This window comes from Ursus maritimus, unplaced genomic scaffold (assembly GCF_017311325.1).
Source record: "Ursus maritimus isolate PB19 unplaced genomic scaffold, ASM1731132v1 scaffold_21, whole genome shotgun sequence".
Classification (NCBI taxonomy): Eukaryota; Metazoa; Chordata; class Mammalia; order Carnivora; family Ursidae; genus Ursus; species Ursus maritimus.
The window spans coordinates 49,206,913-49,227,734 of NW_024424564.1; the positions used below are offsets into that span (position 1 = coordinate 49,206,913).

General features: G+C 39.2%; 1 protein-coding gene across 3 annotated transcripts in view; it reads left to right on the top strand.

Annotated features, from left to right (window-relative positions):
• XPNPEP3 (X-prolyl aminopeptidase 3) overlaps nt 1–20,698 on the top strand; it is a 68,795-nt gene extending 48,097 nt beyond the window's left edge. For 2 of the 3 annotated variants that reach the window (XM_008702959.2, XM_008702961.2), the window contains 4 exons: nt 4,836–4,921; nt 14,355–14,535; nt 15,600–15,720; nt 17,158–20,698. In XM_008702959.2, the coding sequence (XP_008701181.1) occupies nt 4,836–4,921; nt 14,355–14,535; nt 15,600–15,720; nt 17,158–17,324 (555 nt within the window). In that variant the 3' untranslated portion in view covers nt 17,325–20,698. The remainder of the gene's footprint in view (nt 1–4,835; nt 4,922–14,354; nt 14,536–15,599; nt 15,721–17,157) is intronic. The other variant, XM_008702960.2, reaches the window with a different exon arrangement.
• The last annotated feature ends 124 nt before the right edge of the window (nt 20,699–20,822 follow it).

A 20,822-nucleotide genomic window follows, 5' to 3' on the forward strand; every position in this document is an offset into this window, starting at 1 on the left:
TTAACGTGTAATGGGTTTATTGTTTTTTTTAAATGAATTAGCAAATACTATAAAGCTTTCTCAGTTTTAATTTATTGGTGTGATAAATATCCATGGGTGGCCATTTATATAGTTTCTAAGTTTTTACCATTATGAACAATGTTCTGTGAATGTTCCTGTATGTTATTCCTAGTGTACAAGTTATCAAGTTTGTCTAAGGGACACATAATAATGGAATTGATGGGTCATAGGTATGCATATTTGCACTTTAGTAGAGAATACCAAACATTTCCAAGTGTTTATCTCAGTTTATACTTCACTTTTCCGAGGCAGTTTGATAGGTTATATTTTTCTACCATTTTGTCTAAATTTTTAAAATTACTCAGTATTGTCTACCTTTTAATCTTTTATAATTATATGTACCTTTTACATTCTTGATATATTTTACATTTTCTCTCTTTTTATTCTTTTCTTTCTTTCTTTCTGTTTCGTTTTTGTTTTTGTTTTTGTTTTTTTATTGAAGAAGGCAAGAAATTAGTTATTAGAATTAGTTGGAAAGACCAGGGGGCACCATACTTAAAGTTCCAAATCAAACACTAGCTTTGGAGCTAGATTAATTGAACACCACAGTAGTTCCTGGACCCACTGTGTGACCTTGGGCAAATAACAGCAGTACCTGATAGGCCTGTTGAGAGGATTAAGATATGTAGAATGAGTCTGCCAATTCTGGCACATCGTCAACATGCAGTAAATGTCGTCAGGGTTGTAGACCGCCACATGTCCTGCAGTATGTTTATAGGAATATCCTGTCCTGGTGTCACAGAGGGCGGTCAGACATCTGAGATCCTGATGGAGGCAGATTTCTCACTCAGGTAAAGGCATCTGAGAATGCCATACAGACTGTTCACCAGCCACTAATTTTCTCTCTTCAGGAGGGCCAAGGATGCCCTACTTTCCAGTCATCCTGCGGCTGCCTCTGTCCAAAGCCACGGCCGTACCCTCCGCATTTGTCTGGAGCTCGGCCTGGGTACTCCCACCAGAGCAGAGGCTACAGGGGAAAGGACAACCCAAAGTCAACGCCTTTCCTCTTTTTTAAAAAAAATAAACATACATTTACCCTTTGTACCAGCAATTCCATTTGTAGGTATTTTTCAAGAAAAACTGAAACATAGATCCACAAATTGCCTTGTACAAGAATGTTTGTAGCAAGTTCACTACTAATAGACCACGTGTCCATCACCAGAGTATTAGATAAGGAAATTGCCATGTGGTGTATTCTTCAAATAAAATGGAACAAACCACTGCACTACCAATGAATGATCTCAGAAGCATTATGCTGAGTGAATAAACCATACACAAAAAATTATAAACTATATGATTCGCCTATATGAAATTCTAAAATGGGCAAAACTATGTTGGTAGAAATCAGATCAGTGGTTGCTTCTCATGGGAATATTGACTGGGAAGGGGCCTGGGGGCTTTTGACAAAACTGACTTAATTCTATATACTTAAGATCTGTGCATTTACTGTGCATACATTAAATCTCAAAAACTTTGGCTAAGAAAAGAAATCTCACCAGAGATTTGCTGGGTTTTATCATTCCTGTAAAACCCAACTTTTCACATCATTAATACTATTTTATCTTTGTTTATTATTTCATTACACTGGGCCCTTGCCTTTATTAATTTCTCCCTTCTACTTTTTGTGTTTATTCTCTTGTTCTTTTTCTGACTTCTTAAATTAGATGCCAAACTCATTAATTTGCATCCTTTCTTCTTTTTTTTACTGTTAAGTGTCTAAGGATAGATTTCTCACTTTCATTATATTCCCCAAGGTTTTTCTGAGTTGTTAAATGTATCATATATTAAAAACAATAAATAAAATGTATTGTTTAAAAATAATAATCGAATGAATAACCGTATATGTATCATCTAGGATGAGAAGAACATTAGTAGTCCCCTGGGCAAGCTCAAGCACATCCCCCTTTCTGTCTCCTACCATCTTGACTTTTGTTTGAATCATTTTTGTTGTTTTTCTTCATAATTTTACCACCAGTTTGTCTGTTCCTAAATAATATACTGTCCATTCTTTAAAAACTGGAGAATAAGCCCAGTGGAGCAATACAGGGAGAGAAAAGTATTGCCATTCTTAAATAAATTGGCCCAAGAGAAAATAAGTTGAGAATTTCTAGGTCATAGTCTTGCTTTGGTTATCTGAAAGTTTACAAGGGCTTTTTCTGGTGAAGTCTGTGCCAAGACCCTCGAAAAGCTGTGAGAAACGCAGGGTACCGTTGGGGCATCTGGGAGAGCTCTAGTGTGGACTCGGTAGTAGGCATCTGGTAGAAATGTAGTCAGAACAGGCTGCCCTGTGCTTCTGCCTCTAACCACGGCTATATGGAGCTCTCAGCAACAGGCCAAAGCAGAACCCTTCTGACAGAGTTTGTTTAGATGTACATGCATGTTCACCTTTCCTTCTTATATCTTAGATGGCCCTCCTGGGATCAGCTTCCTTCAACCTGAAGAAAATCCTTTAGATGAAGGTCTGTGGCTGATAAAATTTTCTGTTTTTCTTTAGTCAAAATATCTTTATTTCATTCTCAATTTTTGGTGATGGTTATGCCAAGGAAACTATCCTAGATTCTTTTCAGTCATCAACTTTAGTATATCGTTCCCCTTTCTTCCAACTCTCAGTGCTGCAGATTAAAAACAAACAAGGGGCGCCTGGGTGGCTCAGTCAGTTAAGCGTCTGCCTTCAGCTCAGGTCATGATCCCAGAGTCCTGGGATCCAGCCTGGCATCAAGCTCCCTACTCAGCGGGGAATCTGCTTCTCCCTCTGCCCCCGACCCTGCCGCTGTCTCAAATAAATAAATAAAATCTTTAAAACAAAATAAAAACGAACAAAAACACTAATTGTCATTCCTTATGGGAAATCTCCCATAAGGAGATTTGACTCCCATTTGACTACTTAAAGATTTCTTTTCCTTTTGGGTGCGCCTGGGTGGCTCAGTCCCTTGGGCGTCCAACTCTTGATTTCAGCTCAGGTCACGATCTCAGGGTCCTGAGATTGAGCCCCCCATGGGCTCAGTGCTCAATGTGGAGTCTGCTTAAGATTCTCTCTCTCCCTCTGCTCCTCCTCCCACCACTTGCACATATGTGCACACTCTCTAAAAAAACCGAATAAATAAATAAATTTTTTTAAGTTTTCTTTTCCTTTGGTATTTTTAAGTTTTATTGTGTGTCTAAGAATAGATTTATTTTTACATATAGTCATTATGATACCTTCCCCCTCCCGAATCTGCATTCACGTCTTCATCAGTTCTAGGAAGTTCTCAGACACTGGTGTAGATATCATCTCTCCTACATTCTCTCTGTTCACTCCTTCAGCAACTTCAGGTAGATGTGTGTTTCCAGTAAGCTAATTTTCGTGTTTACATTTGCCTTGTCTCGCTCTGCCATGTTCTAGGGGACTTGAGTATAGCTGTCTTCCAGGAAGCCAGTTTCCCTTCAGTTCCCTGCTGTGGCCATCCATCCACTGAGTGATTGACTTCAGAAGTTGTTTTTTCTTTCCTTCTGGTTCCTTTCGAATCAGCATAGTTCTTTTCAATTGTCTCTTGTTGCTTATTCGTCTTTGTGGTTCTGTTCTTTATCCCTTTAAACATTTCATAATAGCTGTTCTGTATCTAATCATTCCCTTGCCTGAAGTCCTGGAAGATCTAAATTTGGTATATGTTGTTTCTGCTGACTCACATATGGTGACCTACGTCATGTGCTTGATGACCTTTGGTTGTGAGCTCACATTTATTTACTTGATGTTATTTTTTGGAAATCATGCCAGCCCAAATTTGGGGGGAATTTCCTCCAGAAGTTGTTTGAATATGCTTTTGCCAAAAGATAAGTGGTCCTAATGACCCGGGACTCTTGTATCCACAATGGGAATCCTGGATTAATATGAGAGCCGCTGGCTCATTATCCCCACTTTTTGCTGCAGGACGTCAGGGCAACATCTCCTTTTCTATATATACTGTACCACTTACCTTATCACTACTCTCAACTCTAGTTTCAGTTTTGGGGTGCCTTTTTTCAAGAGAGAAGAAGTCTTTAAGACATCTCTTACATTATATAATGTCAACTTTTCGTAAACTTTATTTGTATCCAGGATCTAGTTGTTTTCTAAAAAGAAATGTATCCTGTCATTTTGCCAGAAACAGAAACCACATCCGTCCGTCAGAGTTGCTGTTATTAAATTTATATACCCATTGAACCATTATTCTACTGCATGCTAAGTTGTGTATTTATTTATACATAAATAAGATGTACCCTGTCTTCAAGGACATAAATAGTTTCAGTATAATATGACAAGTAATAAGAGAGAGATAAACCCAAAGTTTTTTTTCTTTCCCCACATATATTGTTGATGGGGAGCAAAAGGGGAAATGATATTCTAAAGTTAAATGGTATGGGGTAATTACATTTGAATAAGGCCCTGGATACCAACTTCTATAGGAATTTTAAACATAATGGTGATAATGGCACTGTTTACGTTGTGCTGTTTACACCTAGTAATTCAGACCTAAGCAGTGTGGTTCCAGAGCCTGTGCACTAGTATGCAGTGGCCACTTTCTTGAGTCACGTGAATTCATTTGAAAAATTGAGATGCTATTTCTTGTAAGAAGGAACCAGGGAAGATTAGTCTCCTTTAAATTAGCTTTTTAAATATATATATATATATATATATATATATATATATACACACACACACACACACACACACACACACACACACAAGAGTTTAAATTAGAAAAAACAACTGATAATCATAAGGTCACCTACTTTGACATATCATACTTTTATTGCAGGATGGGGAAATGGTGCTGCTGGATGGAGGTTGTGAGTCTTCTTGCTATGTGAGTGACGTAACCCGTACCTGGCCTGTCAATGGGAGGTAGGACTTCCACATATCCCATTGCTTCTTAGGAGTATGAGCTGGAATATGGATATATTAAGAATAAATGACCAAACAAATATACAGGTCCCCTCTAGCTCAGGTTAATTGCCTTTGCAAAGCTCCTGATTACTTTTTAAGACTGTTTTATTCACCAAAAATTACGATCAGGCATCTAGACACACCTAGTTAACACACACATTCACATTTAAAAAAAATAAATTTGAGGGGTGCTCAGTCAGTGGAGTATGTGACTCTTGATTGTGAGCGTGGGATTCAAGCCCCATGTTGGGTGTAGAGATTACTTAAAAGTAAAATCTAAAAAATAAATAAAATAAATTTGGAGTTTTTCTTTTCTGATTACAAAAGTAATTCGTTTTCAGTTTTAAAAAAAATCACTAGACATGAGAAGAATCAGGAAAAGAATCAGAAAATGACCCATAATCAAGAAAAATAGTCAATAAAACCAGATCCTGAATAACCCTAATATTTCAATTAGCAGACAAGGACTTTAGAGCAGCTATTATAGATATGTTCACAGAGTTAAAGGAACATATATAAGTACAATGAGTGAACAGATGGAGAGTCTCAGTAAGAAATAAGAAACTAAGAAATAACCAGAGATTCTGGGGAGATGGTAGCCAAAGCATAGTCTTTTCCTCTTTCCAAATTGTCAAATAATAATAGAGCTACAAGGTAACAAAACCAAACACTGGGTGATAGGATATCGCTTAAACTGTAAGATTCAAACAGTTATGAATACACTGTGCACAACCACAAGGCCTGGATGGTATCAGTATCTGTGTGGAAGAAAGAAGAAGGAAGCAGCAGTAGTGGAGGAAGCTATCTAACATAGCTGAGAACAAAGGAACTCACAAATAACCAACAGCTACTCACTAGAAAGGATGGTGAGCCAATTTGAGAACAGAAACTGAAAATGGGAAAGTTTTGTCACTCCAAAGGCCTGAGGAAGTTTGAGGGTGCTGTGCTCTCTTCTCACACTGGGAAGAAACTGCTGGAAGTACAATTGAAAGTAAGCAGGTTAGAGACAAGAGAGAGGGAGACAAGAGAGAGGAAGGAATTGAAATACCCAAATCAAAGAGGGGGAGAGGAATTGAAAGCAAGCTGCCATATTGTTTACCCACTACACCAAAACAGCAGGGGAGTGAGCTCTGTGACGTTAAAAAATCCTTCCTAAAATCCTGCCTCATTCTAAAAGTTTAGGAAAATTAATTTTACATAAAATAAGCAATAAAAAAGTATCTTGGTTGATCTCATACAAAGTTAATTAAAAGCAAAAAAAAAAAAATGAATAAGGAGCACATACATCCCTACTGATAATGGAAGCATACTGGAAAGACATGGCTACAAAAGAGGTCAAAGCAGTGGCCTACTATGTTAAAGCAAGCTAGAATTTTTTAAGCACATCATTCAAGACATGAAAGAACGACACAAATCAAAATTGGAAAATCTCAGAAACAAGGTGACAACACTCAGGAAAGAACGAGAAATAAAATAAAAAATCATACCAGAAAAAAGACTGGATTGAAAGGTACACACTAACAATGAAGCACAATAAAGCCTTAACAACAAATAGAAAGGATGAAAGGGAAGAAAATTGTAAAAATCAAAATGAAATAAAGAGAAAAAAGATTACAGGGAAAATGGCAAATATTTAAAATAGGCAAAGAAGTTAAAACATACACATAAAGGAAGCTCTGAAGAAGAAAATGAAAGCATGGGAACAGAACATATCCTAAAAACTACAATTCAATAAAATTTTCCTGAAATGAAAAAAATTTTGAAACTACTTTTGAAAGAGCACATCATGTACCTGAGACTATCAGCCCAGAAAAAGCAACACCAAGACATATTCTAGTAAAATTCTGAACCTACAAGAAAAAGAAAAATTCCTTTGGGATCCAGAAAAAAAGAACATGTGATTTATAAAGGAAAGAAAATTAGATTATCATCAGACTTTTCAAAAGCAATGCTTTATACGAGTAGAAAATAGTAACAGAGATACTCAAAGAACAAAAGCGTAAGTCAAAGACTGTGCAGCAAAAGCAACTTTCAGCTGTAAAGGGCACGGATCATTATGTAGAAACTTAAGGATGACTCCCATGAGGAAGCTGCTAGAGCTAGAGCTGTGTGATCTAGTACGAAACCTAGGCACCAGTCCCATGGGACTACTTACATTTAAATTAATATCGACACATTTACACTAGTTTTTGACTTGAACTGTCGTCACGTGTGGCTAGCGGGTACCGTGTTGGACAACAGATACACAGGACAACACATCAGCACAGGAATGTGTATTGGTCAGGGCTGTGCTAGAGCGTGAGCTTCAGTTGACCAAAGTGACTAGAGACATTGACGTAAGGACTGCTGGTGAACATGAGAAACGGTCCACTGTAGAACCAAGACTAAATGAAGTTAAGAGGAAGAGAGCGTTGTACTAGTGGCTGTGTGCTCTGATCATGTAGAGTAGTACAACATTTTTTTAAATGGAGAATGGAAGGAGCATATGCAAAAAAAAAAAACACCTCAGTATTTTCAGCAGTTGTATTTGTTATAATAGTTGTATTGTTATTCTGAAACTGGTGTGTGTGTGTGTCTGTGGTGGGGGTTAAAACAAAAGAATAAGAGGGGTGCCTGGCTGGCTCAGAAGAGCATACAACTCTTGATCTCAGGGTCATGAGTTCAACCCCATGCTTGGTGTAGAGATTACTTAAATAAACAAACACATGCAATGAAAATAAATGAATAAATAAGAGTAAGAGATAATTTTAATTTTGTCTTCCTTGTGTCCTTGAGAACCAGGATGCATGGTATGGAAGAAAAAAAGTAAATGGAGTATAGAGAGGTTACATAAAAGCTCTGTAGTCTCAAATTTTAATTGAAATATCAATATGAACTCAAATGATTTTTTTTCTTTATATGTTTTTTCCCATTCCTTTTTCTGTTCACTGAGAAAGCTAGAAATTATGATCAACTTAGTAGCAATGAGCATTACTAGTGCCCTGATTATGATCTTGAAATACAGTTTTTCACTAAAATAAATGAGAGCTTCTTGGAGAGTTGGCTGACTCCAGGTCTGGATCAGGAAATCTGTAAGATGAAGCCTGGAACATCTTAGAATACCAGATAGCAAGAAATGAGCAAAAACCAGTAGCATCCTGTCAAAAAGATGTCCCACAGGTCAAAATAGGAAACTTTGAGCTTCGATAATGATAAAAACATAAACCCATCAAATACACTCAAATTCATGAGTTCATAATGATAATTTTTTTAAATAGTAATTTTTAAAAAGTTGTTCATCCTCAGAGGATGATGGGAATCAATTCATTATACTGAAAATGGTAAGTAGGGGCGCTTGGATGGCTCAGTTGGTTAGGCGTCTGCCTTCAGCTCAGGTCATGATCCCAGGGTCCTGGGATTGAGTCCTACATCGGGCTCCTTGCTCAGCAGAGAGCTTGCTGCTTCCTCTGCCTGCTGCTCCCCCTGCTTGTGCTTTCTCTCTCGACAAATGGATGAGTAAAATCTTTAAAAAAATAAAAATAAAGTGGTAAATAAAAGAAAGAATCAAGTATTCATCCTACCTTTTATATGTAAACTCTGTCACTGGATAACCAAATAGATTAGAGGAAATATCTCTTTAAAAATATTCCACGAAATGAATGAAAAAGAAATTATAGAATTAAAATTATTATCATTTTGCAACACCCATTAATGTATAGATATAAGCACTTAAGGATCCATGGCTGCTAAGATCACAAAAAAAGACAATCAGATATTATGTGCCTCCTATAATTTTGCCAAGTACTACATATAGTAGCCTTGCCAAAGGGACTGAACCTGAGTCTGATTAATTCTTAGGATCCAGCTGCCAATTTGTAAGAAAAAAGACAAAGGAATATGTTGAACTACACCAAGGGGATGTGTATTTGTCAGCTCAGGTTGCCATAACAAAATACAACAGATTGGGTGGCTTAAACAATGGTTCTGAAGGCTGGGAAGTTCAAGATCAAGGTGCTAGCAGGGTAGGTTTCCTCCTGAGGCCTCTTCTCTTGGCCTGTAAGCAGCCACCATCTTGCTGTGTGCTCACATGACCTCTTTTTTTTTTTTTTAAGATTTTATTTATTTATTCGACAGAGATAGAGACAGCCAGCGAGAGAGGGAACACAAGCAGGGGGAGTGGGAGAGAAAGAAGCAGGCTCATAGCAGAGGAGCCTGATGTGGGGCTCGATCCCATAACGCTGGGATCACGCCCTGAGCTGAAGGCAGACGCCTAACCGCTGTGCCACGCAGGCGCCCCGTCACATGACCTCTTCTACAAAAGAGACAGAGGGAGAGAAAGCAAGCTCTGTGGTGTCTTTTCTTATAAGGACACTAATTCTATCTGAGCAGGGCCCCACCCTTATGATCTCTTATAACCTTCGTTACTTCCTTTTGAGGTCTCATCTCCAAATACAGCCACACTAATGGTTAGGTCTTCAACATACGAATTTTGGGGAGAGACAGACTTTCAATCTGTAATGCAATTAGCAAAATCTAGACTGTGATAAACCCTGTTTGTCGAACAGCCTGGATTCTTTAACACATAAATTACAAGGAAATGAGAAAAGATAGAAAAAGGAATCTGTCGTCTAAAAGAGACTTAAAAGGCATATCAAATTTGTTTATAATAAACAGGAAGAAAATTGTCCTGGGATACGTATTTGGGTTATAAAGCATTTTTTTATACAAGGAATGGGGAGTGACTGCTAATGGATATGAGGGTGAGGGGGTTGCATGAAAATATTCTGTAATTAGATAGTGATGATGGTTGTACAACCATATTTGCGAAAATATAAAACCACTGAACTGTACACTTTTTTAAATGGGTGAATTTTGTGATATACAAATTATATCAATAAAAGTGAGAAACATGTACATACAAATAAAAAATCACAAGGTGGGGCACCTGGTTGGCTCAGTCAGAAGAGCATCCAACTCTTATCTCAGGTATGAGTTCAAGCTCCACATTGGGTGTAGAGATTACTTAAAAATAAAATCTTTTAAAAAAAATAAATAAATATAAAAAACCACAAGGAAATGATAGCTGTGAAAGTTAGGATAAGGATACATAGTGGGAGAATTGTAATAGTTATGAAGCACGTAGAAGGGACTTCTATGACAGTTGGCCAAGTTCCATCTTTTATCTGACTAGTCAACGTTATACTGATTTCTTAAGGTATATATTTGTTTGTTTGGCTTTCTGTATCTGTTTTGTTTGCAATAAAAGTATTTTTTTTAAAAACTAAACAAATTCTAGGGGCGCCTGGGTGTCACAGCGGTTAAGCGTCTGCCTTCGGCTCAGGGCGTGATCCCGGCGTTCTGGGATCGAGCCCCACATCAGGCTCCTCCACTATGAGCCTGCTTCTTCCTCTCCCACTCTCCCTGCTTGTGTTCCCTCTCTCGCTGGCTGTCTCTGTCTCTGTCAAATAAATAAATAAAATCTTTAAAAAAAAAAAAACAGCTAAACAAATTCTAAAGCTGAGAAGTATAACTGAAATGGAAAATTCACTAGGTGGACCGTACAGCAGACTGGATGTGGAAGGCAAGTGAACTTGAAGAGAAATAGAAATTATCTAGTCTAAAGAAGAGAAATATATTGTAGAAGAATGAAGAAAACCTCAGAGACCTCTGAGACATTTTCAAACAAATTAACATACATCGAATTGGAGCCCCAGAAATTGAAGAGAGAGAGAATGGGGCAGAAAAAAACCTTTGAAGAAATAATGGTCAAAAACTTCACAAGTGTGGTAAAACACATCAGCTTATAGATGTGAATGGCATTATTAACCACCCTTGATGGTATTGACATTTGTAGAACACTATACCCAACAACTGCAGAATACATGCTCTTTTCAGATACTTAGGGAACATCACCAAAACCATTTGCTGGACCATAAAACGAGTCTTAATGAGTTTGAAAAGACTGAAGTCTTATAAAATGTGTTCTCTGACTACAATGGAATTAAATTAGAATGTCATAACATACGATATTTTTAAATCTCCAAATATTTGGAAATTAGTGAATATATTTTAAATAACCTGTGGGTCAAAGAAGAAACCACAAGAGAAAGGAAAGAAACTACAAAGTACTTCAAGTGATAATAAAAATACTATATATCAAAATGTGTCAGATACAGCTACAGCAGAAATTTATATGTAGCTTTAAATGCTTATGTTAAAAGAAAGGTTTGAAATCAATAATGTAAACTCCCACCTTACAAAGCTATTAAAAAGATGAGCAAATTAAACCCAGAGTAAGCAGGAAGAAGGAAACAAGACCAAAATATCAATAAAATAAGAAAAAGACAATGAATAGAGAAAATTAACAAAGGCAAATGGTTGTCCCCTAAATAGATTAATAAAATTTATAAACTCCCTTGCAAGATAAAAAAAGAAGACAAAGTATCATAATCAGGAATGAAAGAGGGTATATCACTATAAGTTTTACAGATATCAAAAGGATAATAAGGTGGGGGTGCCTGGGTGGCTCAGTCGGTTAAGCATCTGTCTCTTAATCTCAGCTCAGCTCTTGATCTCAGGGTCGTGAGTTCAAGCCCCATGTTGGGCTCCACACTGGGCTTGGAACCTACTTAAAAAATAAAATAAATAAAGGATAATAAGGTAATGTGAACAACTACAGGTAGTCCTTATTGTTAGTCACAGAGCAAAGGCAAATTAAATCTCTGCATATGCACTAGAATGGCTACACTTACAAAGACCAAGCATATCAAGTGTTGAATGATGCAGTGCAACTGGAACTCTCAGACATTGTGGTGACATAAAATGCTACAGTTACTTTGGGAAAAAATTTGCCAGTTTCTTACAAAGTTAAATAAACACTGATTCCTTGACCTAACAAATCCTCTTCTGGATATTGATCAAAGAGAAATGAAAATGTGTCCACAAAACAACTTGTTCGAGAATATTCAGAACAGCTTTATTCACAGTAGCCCAAAGCTGGAAACAACCTAAATGTCCGTCAACAGGAGACTGAATACACAAGTTGTGGTTTATTCATACAGTGGAATATCACTTAGCAATAAAAAGCAACAAACTACTGATGGAACCAACACCATGATGGACAGACATTGTGCTCAGTGAAGAAAGCTTGACACAAAAGAGTACATATTGTATGATTCCATTTATCTATATGATTCCATTTATATGATAGAAAACTAAGGTGAAAATAATCAGAACAGCCTTTGCCTCTGGGTGTGGGAATACTGATTAGAAATAACCGTGAGGAAACTTTCTGTGTCATGATGGGAATACGGATCTGGATCAGTCAGAGTTCTCCCGAGAAACAGAACCGCTAGGATATATTATGTATGTGTGTATATGTGTAGGTAGGTTGATTGGTTGATTTTTAAGGAATTGGCTCGTGCAGTTGGGGCTGGCATGTCTGCATGTTGTAAGGCAGGCCGGCAGGCTGGAAACTCCAGCCAAAATTGATGTTGCAGATGTGGAATTCCTTCTCTAGTATAGCAAGGCAGTTCTGGCATTTGAATTCATTTAGCGTAGGCTACCTTTTGGTGTGTATTTCAGCCAACCAAACAAATAAACTGGTAGAGCCTTTCTGTCCCTCGAGCTGCACCACTGAATCCAGAATCTCTCTGCTTAATGGACCTGTATCAGTACATTCAGCCTTATCCAACTTTATGGTCCTTCCATCATTATCCTGCACTGTGCATGCACATTCCCACACATATTCCTAGGTTTTTGTCTATGTAAATAGGAAAAATCACATTTTTTTTCTGGATTACAGTGCACCTCCTGGTGGGTCACACTTTGTACCTAACCTTTTAGGGCCTGCTGAGAGTAGAATCTGATTATAGGTCTAGAAGCATCTGCTAAGGCAACTATCTATCCCATGGGAGGTTCCCGTAGGTTCTCAGTCAAAACAGAGTGAATCTCCTTAGCTGGGGGTAGAAGGGCTGCTTCTACTGGCAAAGACTCAACAGAATTTAGGGCTCAGTGTTCCCAGCTTCATTGGGATCAGTACATTCATTTGTCAAAATTGTACAGCTCAGATTTGTGTACTTCAGTGTATATAAAATTTACATTAAAAAAAAGAACTGTTAACTTTTTTTTTTAAGATTTTATTTATTTCTTTGAGAGAGAGAGAGAGAGAGAGGGAGGGGATGAGCAGAGGGAGAGGGAGAATCAGACTCCCCGCTGAGCAGGGAGCCCAATACAGGGCTCGATTCCAGGACTCTGAGATCATGACCCGAGCCGAAGGCAGATGCTTCACCATCTGAGCCACCCACGTGCCCCAGAATTGTTAACTCTTTAGTAATACTGTGGTGGGTTGGAGTATGGTTACACTCATAGTAGACACAAATAAACAATGTTGCTAATGGCTGAACCTGGGGATCAGTATGTAGGTACATGTTCATTATTCAATTATATTATCTAACCATTCTTATTAGGGGATGTTTAGAGTGTATCTGTTATAATTATTAAAAAACTGAATGTTTTTATATATTCAGCTTTTTTTTAATTTCAAATATTTTCTTAGGTTGGAATCTTAGAGCAGAATTATAAGCTCAAATTTTATGAGTATCTTTATTAAGGTCTTTCATTTAATTGACTATACTAACTTGCACTGCTATCAACAGTGTAGAAAATACATATATATCATGCCAGCTTAATTTTTTCTCATTTTTCCCCATGACTGCTAAAGAAATTATTATTCTAAGGACACCTAGAACTACAAGTTACTAGTAGCCGAAGTATCTACTAGCTTATCTCATGACATCTGCTTTACCTACAAGAAGTGGATCCCTTCGTTTTAGTTTGTTGTTTGTTTTTTTATGGTATAAAAAAAAATGGAGGGGCGCCTGGGTGGCACAGCGGTTAAGCGTCTGCCTTTGGCTCAGGGCGTGATCCCGGCGTTATGGGATCGAGCCCCACATCAGGCTCCTCTGCTATGAGCCTGCTTCTTCCTCTCCCACTCCCCCTGCTTGTGTTCCCTCTCTCACTGGCTGTCTCTATCTCTGTCGAATAAATAAATAAAATCTTTAAAAAAAATAAAAATAAAAAATAAAAAAAAAATGGAAAGGATCAAGGGTGAGCCTGGTCTGGCCCTCCCACTACACTCAGCTGGGTGGGTGCATCTGCTAGCCTCACCTCAGGTGTATCTGCTGATCATTTGAAGGGGGCTGTTGCTGCCCCAGCTTGAAGTTATTGCTCTTCCTGTTGAGTGTTGAGGGTACAATTAAGGTCCTGTCAATACTGATATAGTGGTACTGATTAAGTAATCAGCAAGGCCCCATCATCAGCACCTTGGAGTTTTTCTAATCAAATTTAGAAGCAAACTTCCTACAATATCAGATTATTCCAAATGTGAGTTATTTGGTTTTCCTGTCCCCAGGTTCACAGCACCTCAGGCAGAACTCTATGAAGCTGTTCTAGAGATACAGAGAGACTGTCTGACCCTCTGCTCCCCTGGGAGAAGCTTGGAGAACATCTACAGCTTGATGCTGACACTGATCGCACAGAAGCTTAAGGAGTTGGGGATCGTGAAGAACATTAAGGGAAATAATGCCTTCAAGGTATGGCCCCTCTTGACCCCGGCTCTTAAAAGCACCTGATGTGCTGCTGGGTTTTTATCCTATGGAAAACTAATTAGATTTAGAAATGGTCTTTGTGACTCTTCGTGTATAAGAGGGATTTAGAGTGAACATGGATTAAAACAAAAGGAGTCAGTACTTATTTCTCCCAGAAGATGGCAGCACATTCCAGTTCGTTGCATCCTCTGTGAGTAGCTCAATCTGCAGAAAACAGAAAATGAAGTCTGGTGCTGACAGGGTGGAAATGGACACAGAAAGGAGAAGAGGTTAACTTTCAATCCCTTTGTGGCGATTTTGAAAGGATAGAAGTCGTGGGGGAGGGTGTTTGTTGCTTCAGTGACACTGGTTAGATGAACAGTATCCCCAAGGGCCCCGTCTTTAGTGAATTTCATCTGCATCCAAAATGTAATGATGTTCAGTAAAAATGTGAAACCTTAGCTCTAAATTAAAATGCCAGGTGGCCACGCCAAACAGACCGTTAAAGCATCTCATCTCTAAGTTTAGGCTGCCAGGGTTTCTTTTATCAGTAGGAAAGACACTATAAATTCCTCCTGCTGAAGCCAACAAATCTAATTAACGGATAGGAATATCCAGGCCGGTAAATGCCTAATAATTACTGTGTTAATTTGATGTTCTGTGCCTACTCCACAAGTTGCTGTGAGATACTCAGGGTCTCCAGAGCCAGCTTTCTGAGAGGGACTTGTGAACACTGAAAAGAGAACTATTCTAATATAATCATCCTCCCTCCCCCAAGAAAAGAGGTTTTCATTTGTCATAGTCATTACTGGGGTTACCCACGTCAGCATGTATGTAGTATATTAAGTAGTGGGAAAGGAAATGTGCGTTAGTTCAAAGGCCATCAGTAGAACTGCATTCAAGAGGTAGCGGTTTATCAGGTCTTTTGAGCATTAGCCCGAGGGTAGGTTAAACCAAAATGGCAGAACCCTGGGAGAAGTATTAACACATATCTCACTGACTTACACATGCCCAGCTTTCCCCTTAAGGGGTCATTGCTCTGATAACACTGTGGTGATCACCTTTTCCAGGCTGCTCGAAAATACTGCCCTCATCATGTTGGTCATTACCTCGGGATGGATGTCCATGACACTCCAGACATGCCCCGTTCCCTCCCTCTACAGCCTGGTATGGTCATCACAGTAGAGCCAGGTAAGGGCGGGTGCTAGCAGTCTTTGATCCCTTGGGACACAAAATAGTATCAGATAGAAAGGTAAATGTTCATTTTTACTTGAACCAACATGATTAAATTAGAAGAGACAGGAAAATGGATCTCTTCAGTGTAGATGGGAACTTTATTTTAGATTTTTCTCTTGAGCTTTCTTATTTAACATCACACAATTTGTTTAATTTGACTTCTCCAATAAACAACAGATGGGGAATACTTTCTATAAGTAGATATTAAGAAATAAATCTTTTTTTAAACCCTGCCTTTGCCAGGGCCAATTTATACTAGTCTCCTGTGCAGTGGTGGGCTGCTCACACCTCTGAAGCCCTAGGTGCTTCCCTGCAGAAAGCTACTCAGACGCACCATGTTCCCCTCTGCAAACTGCGTTCTGCTGCCCGCATTGCTCTCCTTCGGATCTAAGTCCCTTTTCCTGAGCTTCAGAGAGAGCTGGCGATCTAATGGCTCCCCAGCTTGATGATCCTGGGCAGTGGGCAGAATTCAGCAGAGAAGTGGGCTCACAGTGGAGTGTAAGGATTGATGTTACAAGAGCAATTTTTAAATACTCTGTTTTGGTCAAGAAAATGGATTTCAGCTGTAGATTTCAAGTGTTTTCCTCTCTAAATTATAGAAATTATAGCTGGAACCTGACTTTATACTACCCAGTCCTACATTGCTATCTGTGGCCTTATGTACTATTCATTCCAGTCTGGTTGCCGCATGGGTGCTTCCTTAGGCTTTGGCTGCATACTCCTTTGCTGATCTTTTTCTTTTTATCACAGGGCAGCATCTGTGAGTATAGTGGAGGAAGTTTCCAGTTTCTTAAATATGAAAAGACCTGTTCTTGTCTGACTTTGTGGTTAGAAAGGGTACCTTGGGCTCTTAGAATTGTCCCAGTGTCCTTAAAGTCTTCCTGTTTCTTACTCTACATCGTGTACATCAGTTATATCTGTGGTTCTTTGAGTATTTCTACAGCTTGTTGTTCAGGCTAAATGGAGGTTTTTTTCAATGTATTTTTAAATACTTTATATCCCTATTTCAGTAGATCCCTTTTCCCAGGGGATGACAGGCAGAGAAAGAATGCATTTATATAACCTACTGGTTCCCAGCATACGTTGACATAAGTAACTTTAGTGGCCTGCTTAAACCACTAGACTATGACAGAATCATGATAGAGCCTGTAGTCTGGTATACAAAACACCTACAGTAATAGTTCTAGCAATCACAGCCAACACGTACTGACCGTTATGTGCCACACACGTACATATACGTACTATCTCATTTAATATCCACAGTTCTAGGTAGATAACTCTTAGGATCGCCGTTTTACAGATCGGTGGTAGCACAGAGAGGTTAACTTGCTTGTCCCAAATCCTCCGGTTACTGCCACTTACGAACAGCACATTCTTATTTCTACTTCTCAGGCATTTATATTCCAGAGGATGACAGAGATGCCCCCGAGAAGTTTCGTGGTCTTGGTGTACGAATTGAAGATGATGTAGTGGTGACTCAGGACTCGCCTCTCATCCTTTCTGCAGATTGCCCCAAAGAGATGAATGACATCGAACAGATCTGCAGCAGAGCCTCTTGACCCTCATTGCAGCCCACGTTCCTCTCAGGTTTAGAGGGGGTGTGCGTCCACATCGGTGCAAGTGTGCCGCTGAGCGTCTGTGCTGTATGTTTCTACACGTGTTCCGTTTGGGAGTATGGCAGCTGTATGGATGTATGAAATTGTGTATGTGATCTTTATTCATTTTAAGTAGCTGGAAGCCTGGAAAATTGAAATTTTGAACGGTATGTTACTACAACTTTAATAACATTAACTCTACAGTTAGTGACCAAGGCAGGTTTAATTTTTAAATGTACAGAAAGATCTTAGTTACATATGTCCATGCATCCCAGTCAACACAATTAAACATACAGAAAATTTTCTCCTTCTCACCAGCTCTTTCCNNNACACTTTTGCTGAGATCTTCCTAATATCGTAAGCTGTTTATTATGATACTTCTATTCTGAGCTAACCACCAGGGTCTCTGCCTATGCTAAAAGCCACTTGTCAGTGATTTGGGGTGGCCAGTACATATCTTCCATAACTCCTCTCCATCTCTTCCAGATCCTACATACCCACTGGAGCCCCTCGTGGGCACTGGTGTCCTGCAATCCCACCATTTAGCTCCAATCCAGATTCTAGCAACACTATTAAACAAAACAGTTTTGGGTTTTTCTTGCTATTTGGTTGCTTGGAAAGTGTTTAGCTCTTGATGAGGGAAGAAATGGAAGAGAAAGAGAAGCATATATGTATCTGTGACAGATCGACACCTCTGTCCATCTGTTCTCAATCTGGAGAAGATTCCTTTCCCAGGCATTCATGCTTTCTTATAGATTGTTAGTGCACTGACTCTCACAACACACCCTTGAAGCCTCTGCCCTGGCCAGGCGTAGAGCCTCTCCTTACCCTGTTGACGTCAGAGGAACAGTACCCAGGTTTCAGAGAGATGCTCCTGTTATCATTCTGCAGCATGTCTAGTGCAATATATGGAACTCACCCAGTACCTGTAAACATCCTATGACCCTTTTATTTCTCTGATATTAGCACCAGAAGGGCAGTAGTAAGGAGTCCTATTTCCCTCAACATGGCATTGGCTGCATTCATAAAAGAACTCACTTTGCAGAGTGAATGGGGCTAGATTATTGCAGATGGTTTATTCAGGAGCTTCTGTCATAGAACTAGTGTGTTCACCTCCTTTAAACCTGGATATGGGCCCAAGATGTACAGAACATGCTGATCGTTAGAGCATAAATCTGAGGGATTTTAAGAAAGAAAGAGGCTAGGGGATTAACACTCCCTGCAGTGCTAGAGGTTTGCCAATCTTACCAGGAAAACCCAAGGTACAGAGCCAAAAGCAGACAAGCAGCAACTTCATCAGGAGACAAAGATAATGGTATAGAGCAGAGAGATACACACGTTGTCCCACCGGTGCTCACCCGTGAATGCTCTGGCTTTGCTCAGCAGCTGTGGGAATGGATGGCCACACAGCTGGAGTCTTGTCCCTGGGCCTGTGCTCCCCACCTCCCTCCAACTTCTCAGTCCTGTGCTACTTTCTCAAAGAAGGGGCTGAAAATAAATCCACAACTCTAGCTTCTCACCCTCTGGGCTTCTGTGGCACCAACAACCCTTTCCTTGGATTGAGTTTCCTTAGTTCATTTACAGTCCTGGAATAAGGAATTTCCTTTTCTTCCTGTAAATCATTTTCTGTGGTCTTCAGCTTCCTAGCTAAGTCTAGGTGGCTTTTACGTATAGCAGCACACCTGGACATGAAACAGACCTCTGCTTAGATTCTAGTCAAGTTCTGCAGGTGTCGTGAGTCCTATTTAGAATGGCTGTGGCAGAATTCTTCTGGTGACTTTTAATCCTCGAGCCGCGTACATTGTCCTTTGAGTCCCGGATTAACCTCAGTAGCTAAGCATTGAATCAGACTATTAGAACCATCAAGAGATGGATGGCATAGTGTTTCAGGGCTGTCTGACATATTCAGGATTTGTTGAGCAGATAGTGGTGCACAGTGCAGAAATCTCATTCATTCTTAGCCGTACCACAAACAAGCCCCGCATTTCCTCCATGTCTAACTATAATACCTTATATATGCACCAGGCTCTCCTAATGGAAACCTTAATTTTCAGAAGTCCTTCAAACGTTACACTGGTATTTTTCTCCCTCGGTTCAAGAGAGATAGTTGGGTCATTAATGATGCCATCTAAGTGAAGGAACCATATCTCGATAGTCTCTTCCGCTCACTTTTGTGTGTTTGTCTCAGGAATTTGTGGTTTTTGTCATAATCAGGAAACACTTGTGTTTTTTATTTAAATTGCACTAGTAGCAATTGCTGGAATAGAAACCCTTCTCTTCGCACAGCCATAACATCCAAGCTGGATATGGTGACTGAAAGTTCTCTCTGGGTCTTCTTTCAAAACACCCTTAGTTTTTCACTAATCTTTGTAAGGTCAGAAAGGGAAAACTCCTACCATAGACATTATATCTTAATTTGAGATTAAGGTCCATAAAATAAGAAAATCCCAGATGAAGACATTGTAACTCATTAAAATAGAAAAATTGGGCTGTGTTATATTTGTCAAAGCTGACATAACCAACATCCTCTTTAGCTTTCTTAATAATAGAAAGATTGCAGATCTGATGCAGGAGTGCTGCCTCTTCTCCTGTGTCTGTGTCAGAGATCACAAGTCGGCCAGCTGTGACCTCAGAGTCCTTTGTAACACTGTGTTTCCAATAACTGCTACTAATAAAACAAAATTGGGATTTGAGTTAGACCCTGTCCGCCATCCCTCAGCTGGCATATGAGCAATGATAATAGAGCTCATTTGTGTGTGAGTGTGTGTTAGAAACTAAGTGAGGGCCCAAGATGGGGGCAGCGTAAACGACCCTGCTTTGAAGAGATTTTTATGGTATGGTTAATTTTTTTTAATTTTAGTTTCCCAAGGTGGGATCTGCAGCCTAAAACTTAAGCTGATAGGGTTAAGTTTTAATCCTGGGAAAATAGACTTCGAGCTGAAGTGTTTAATGTTCCTAATATAATGAGAAGGTGGATACATCATTAATTGCTAACGTTTAATTAGAGCGGAAGCCCATCTTCCCATAGTACAAGGGTCCTCCTGGCTGCTCTTACCTCTCCCTGTGTGTCACTGAGGAACTTAGGGCGTGCAACAGGACTGCTCAGATCCCCACTGAAATCAAGGTCTCTTGGGATATGCTTCATGAGGACCTGAGAGAACTGCACTCTTTGTTAGCATTTATTAATGCTTTGTATGACTTCTGTGCAATTATGTAATTTCCATTTGGATAAAACGCTGTTACTTTTTAAGGCTCTTTCCACTGAAAATAGGTATGTCATTCCCCAAAAAGGGAAAAGCATATATTACTACCATTTTAAAAATAAACTATAAAACAATAGAAAAGTGTGTGGTGTGTGTGTGTTATTTTCAAATCTAGACTTTACAGCTTTAAATGTGAGAACATTTTGTTTTACAAAATATTTTTTATAGAGGAGCACCTGCCTGGCTCAGGCGGAAGAGC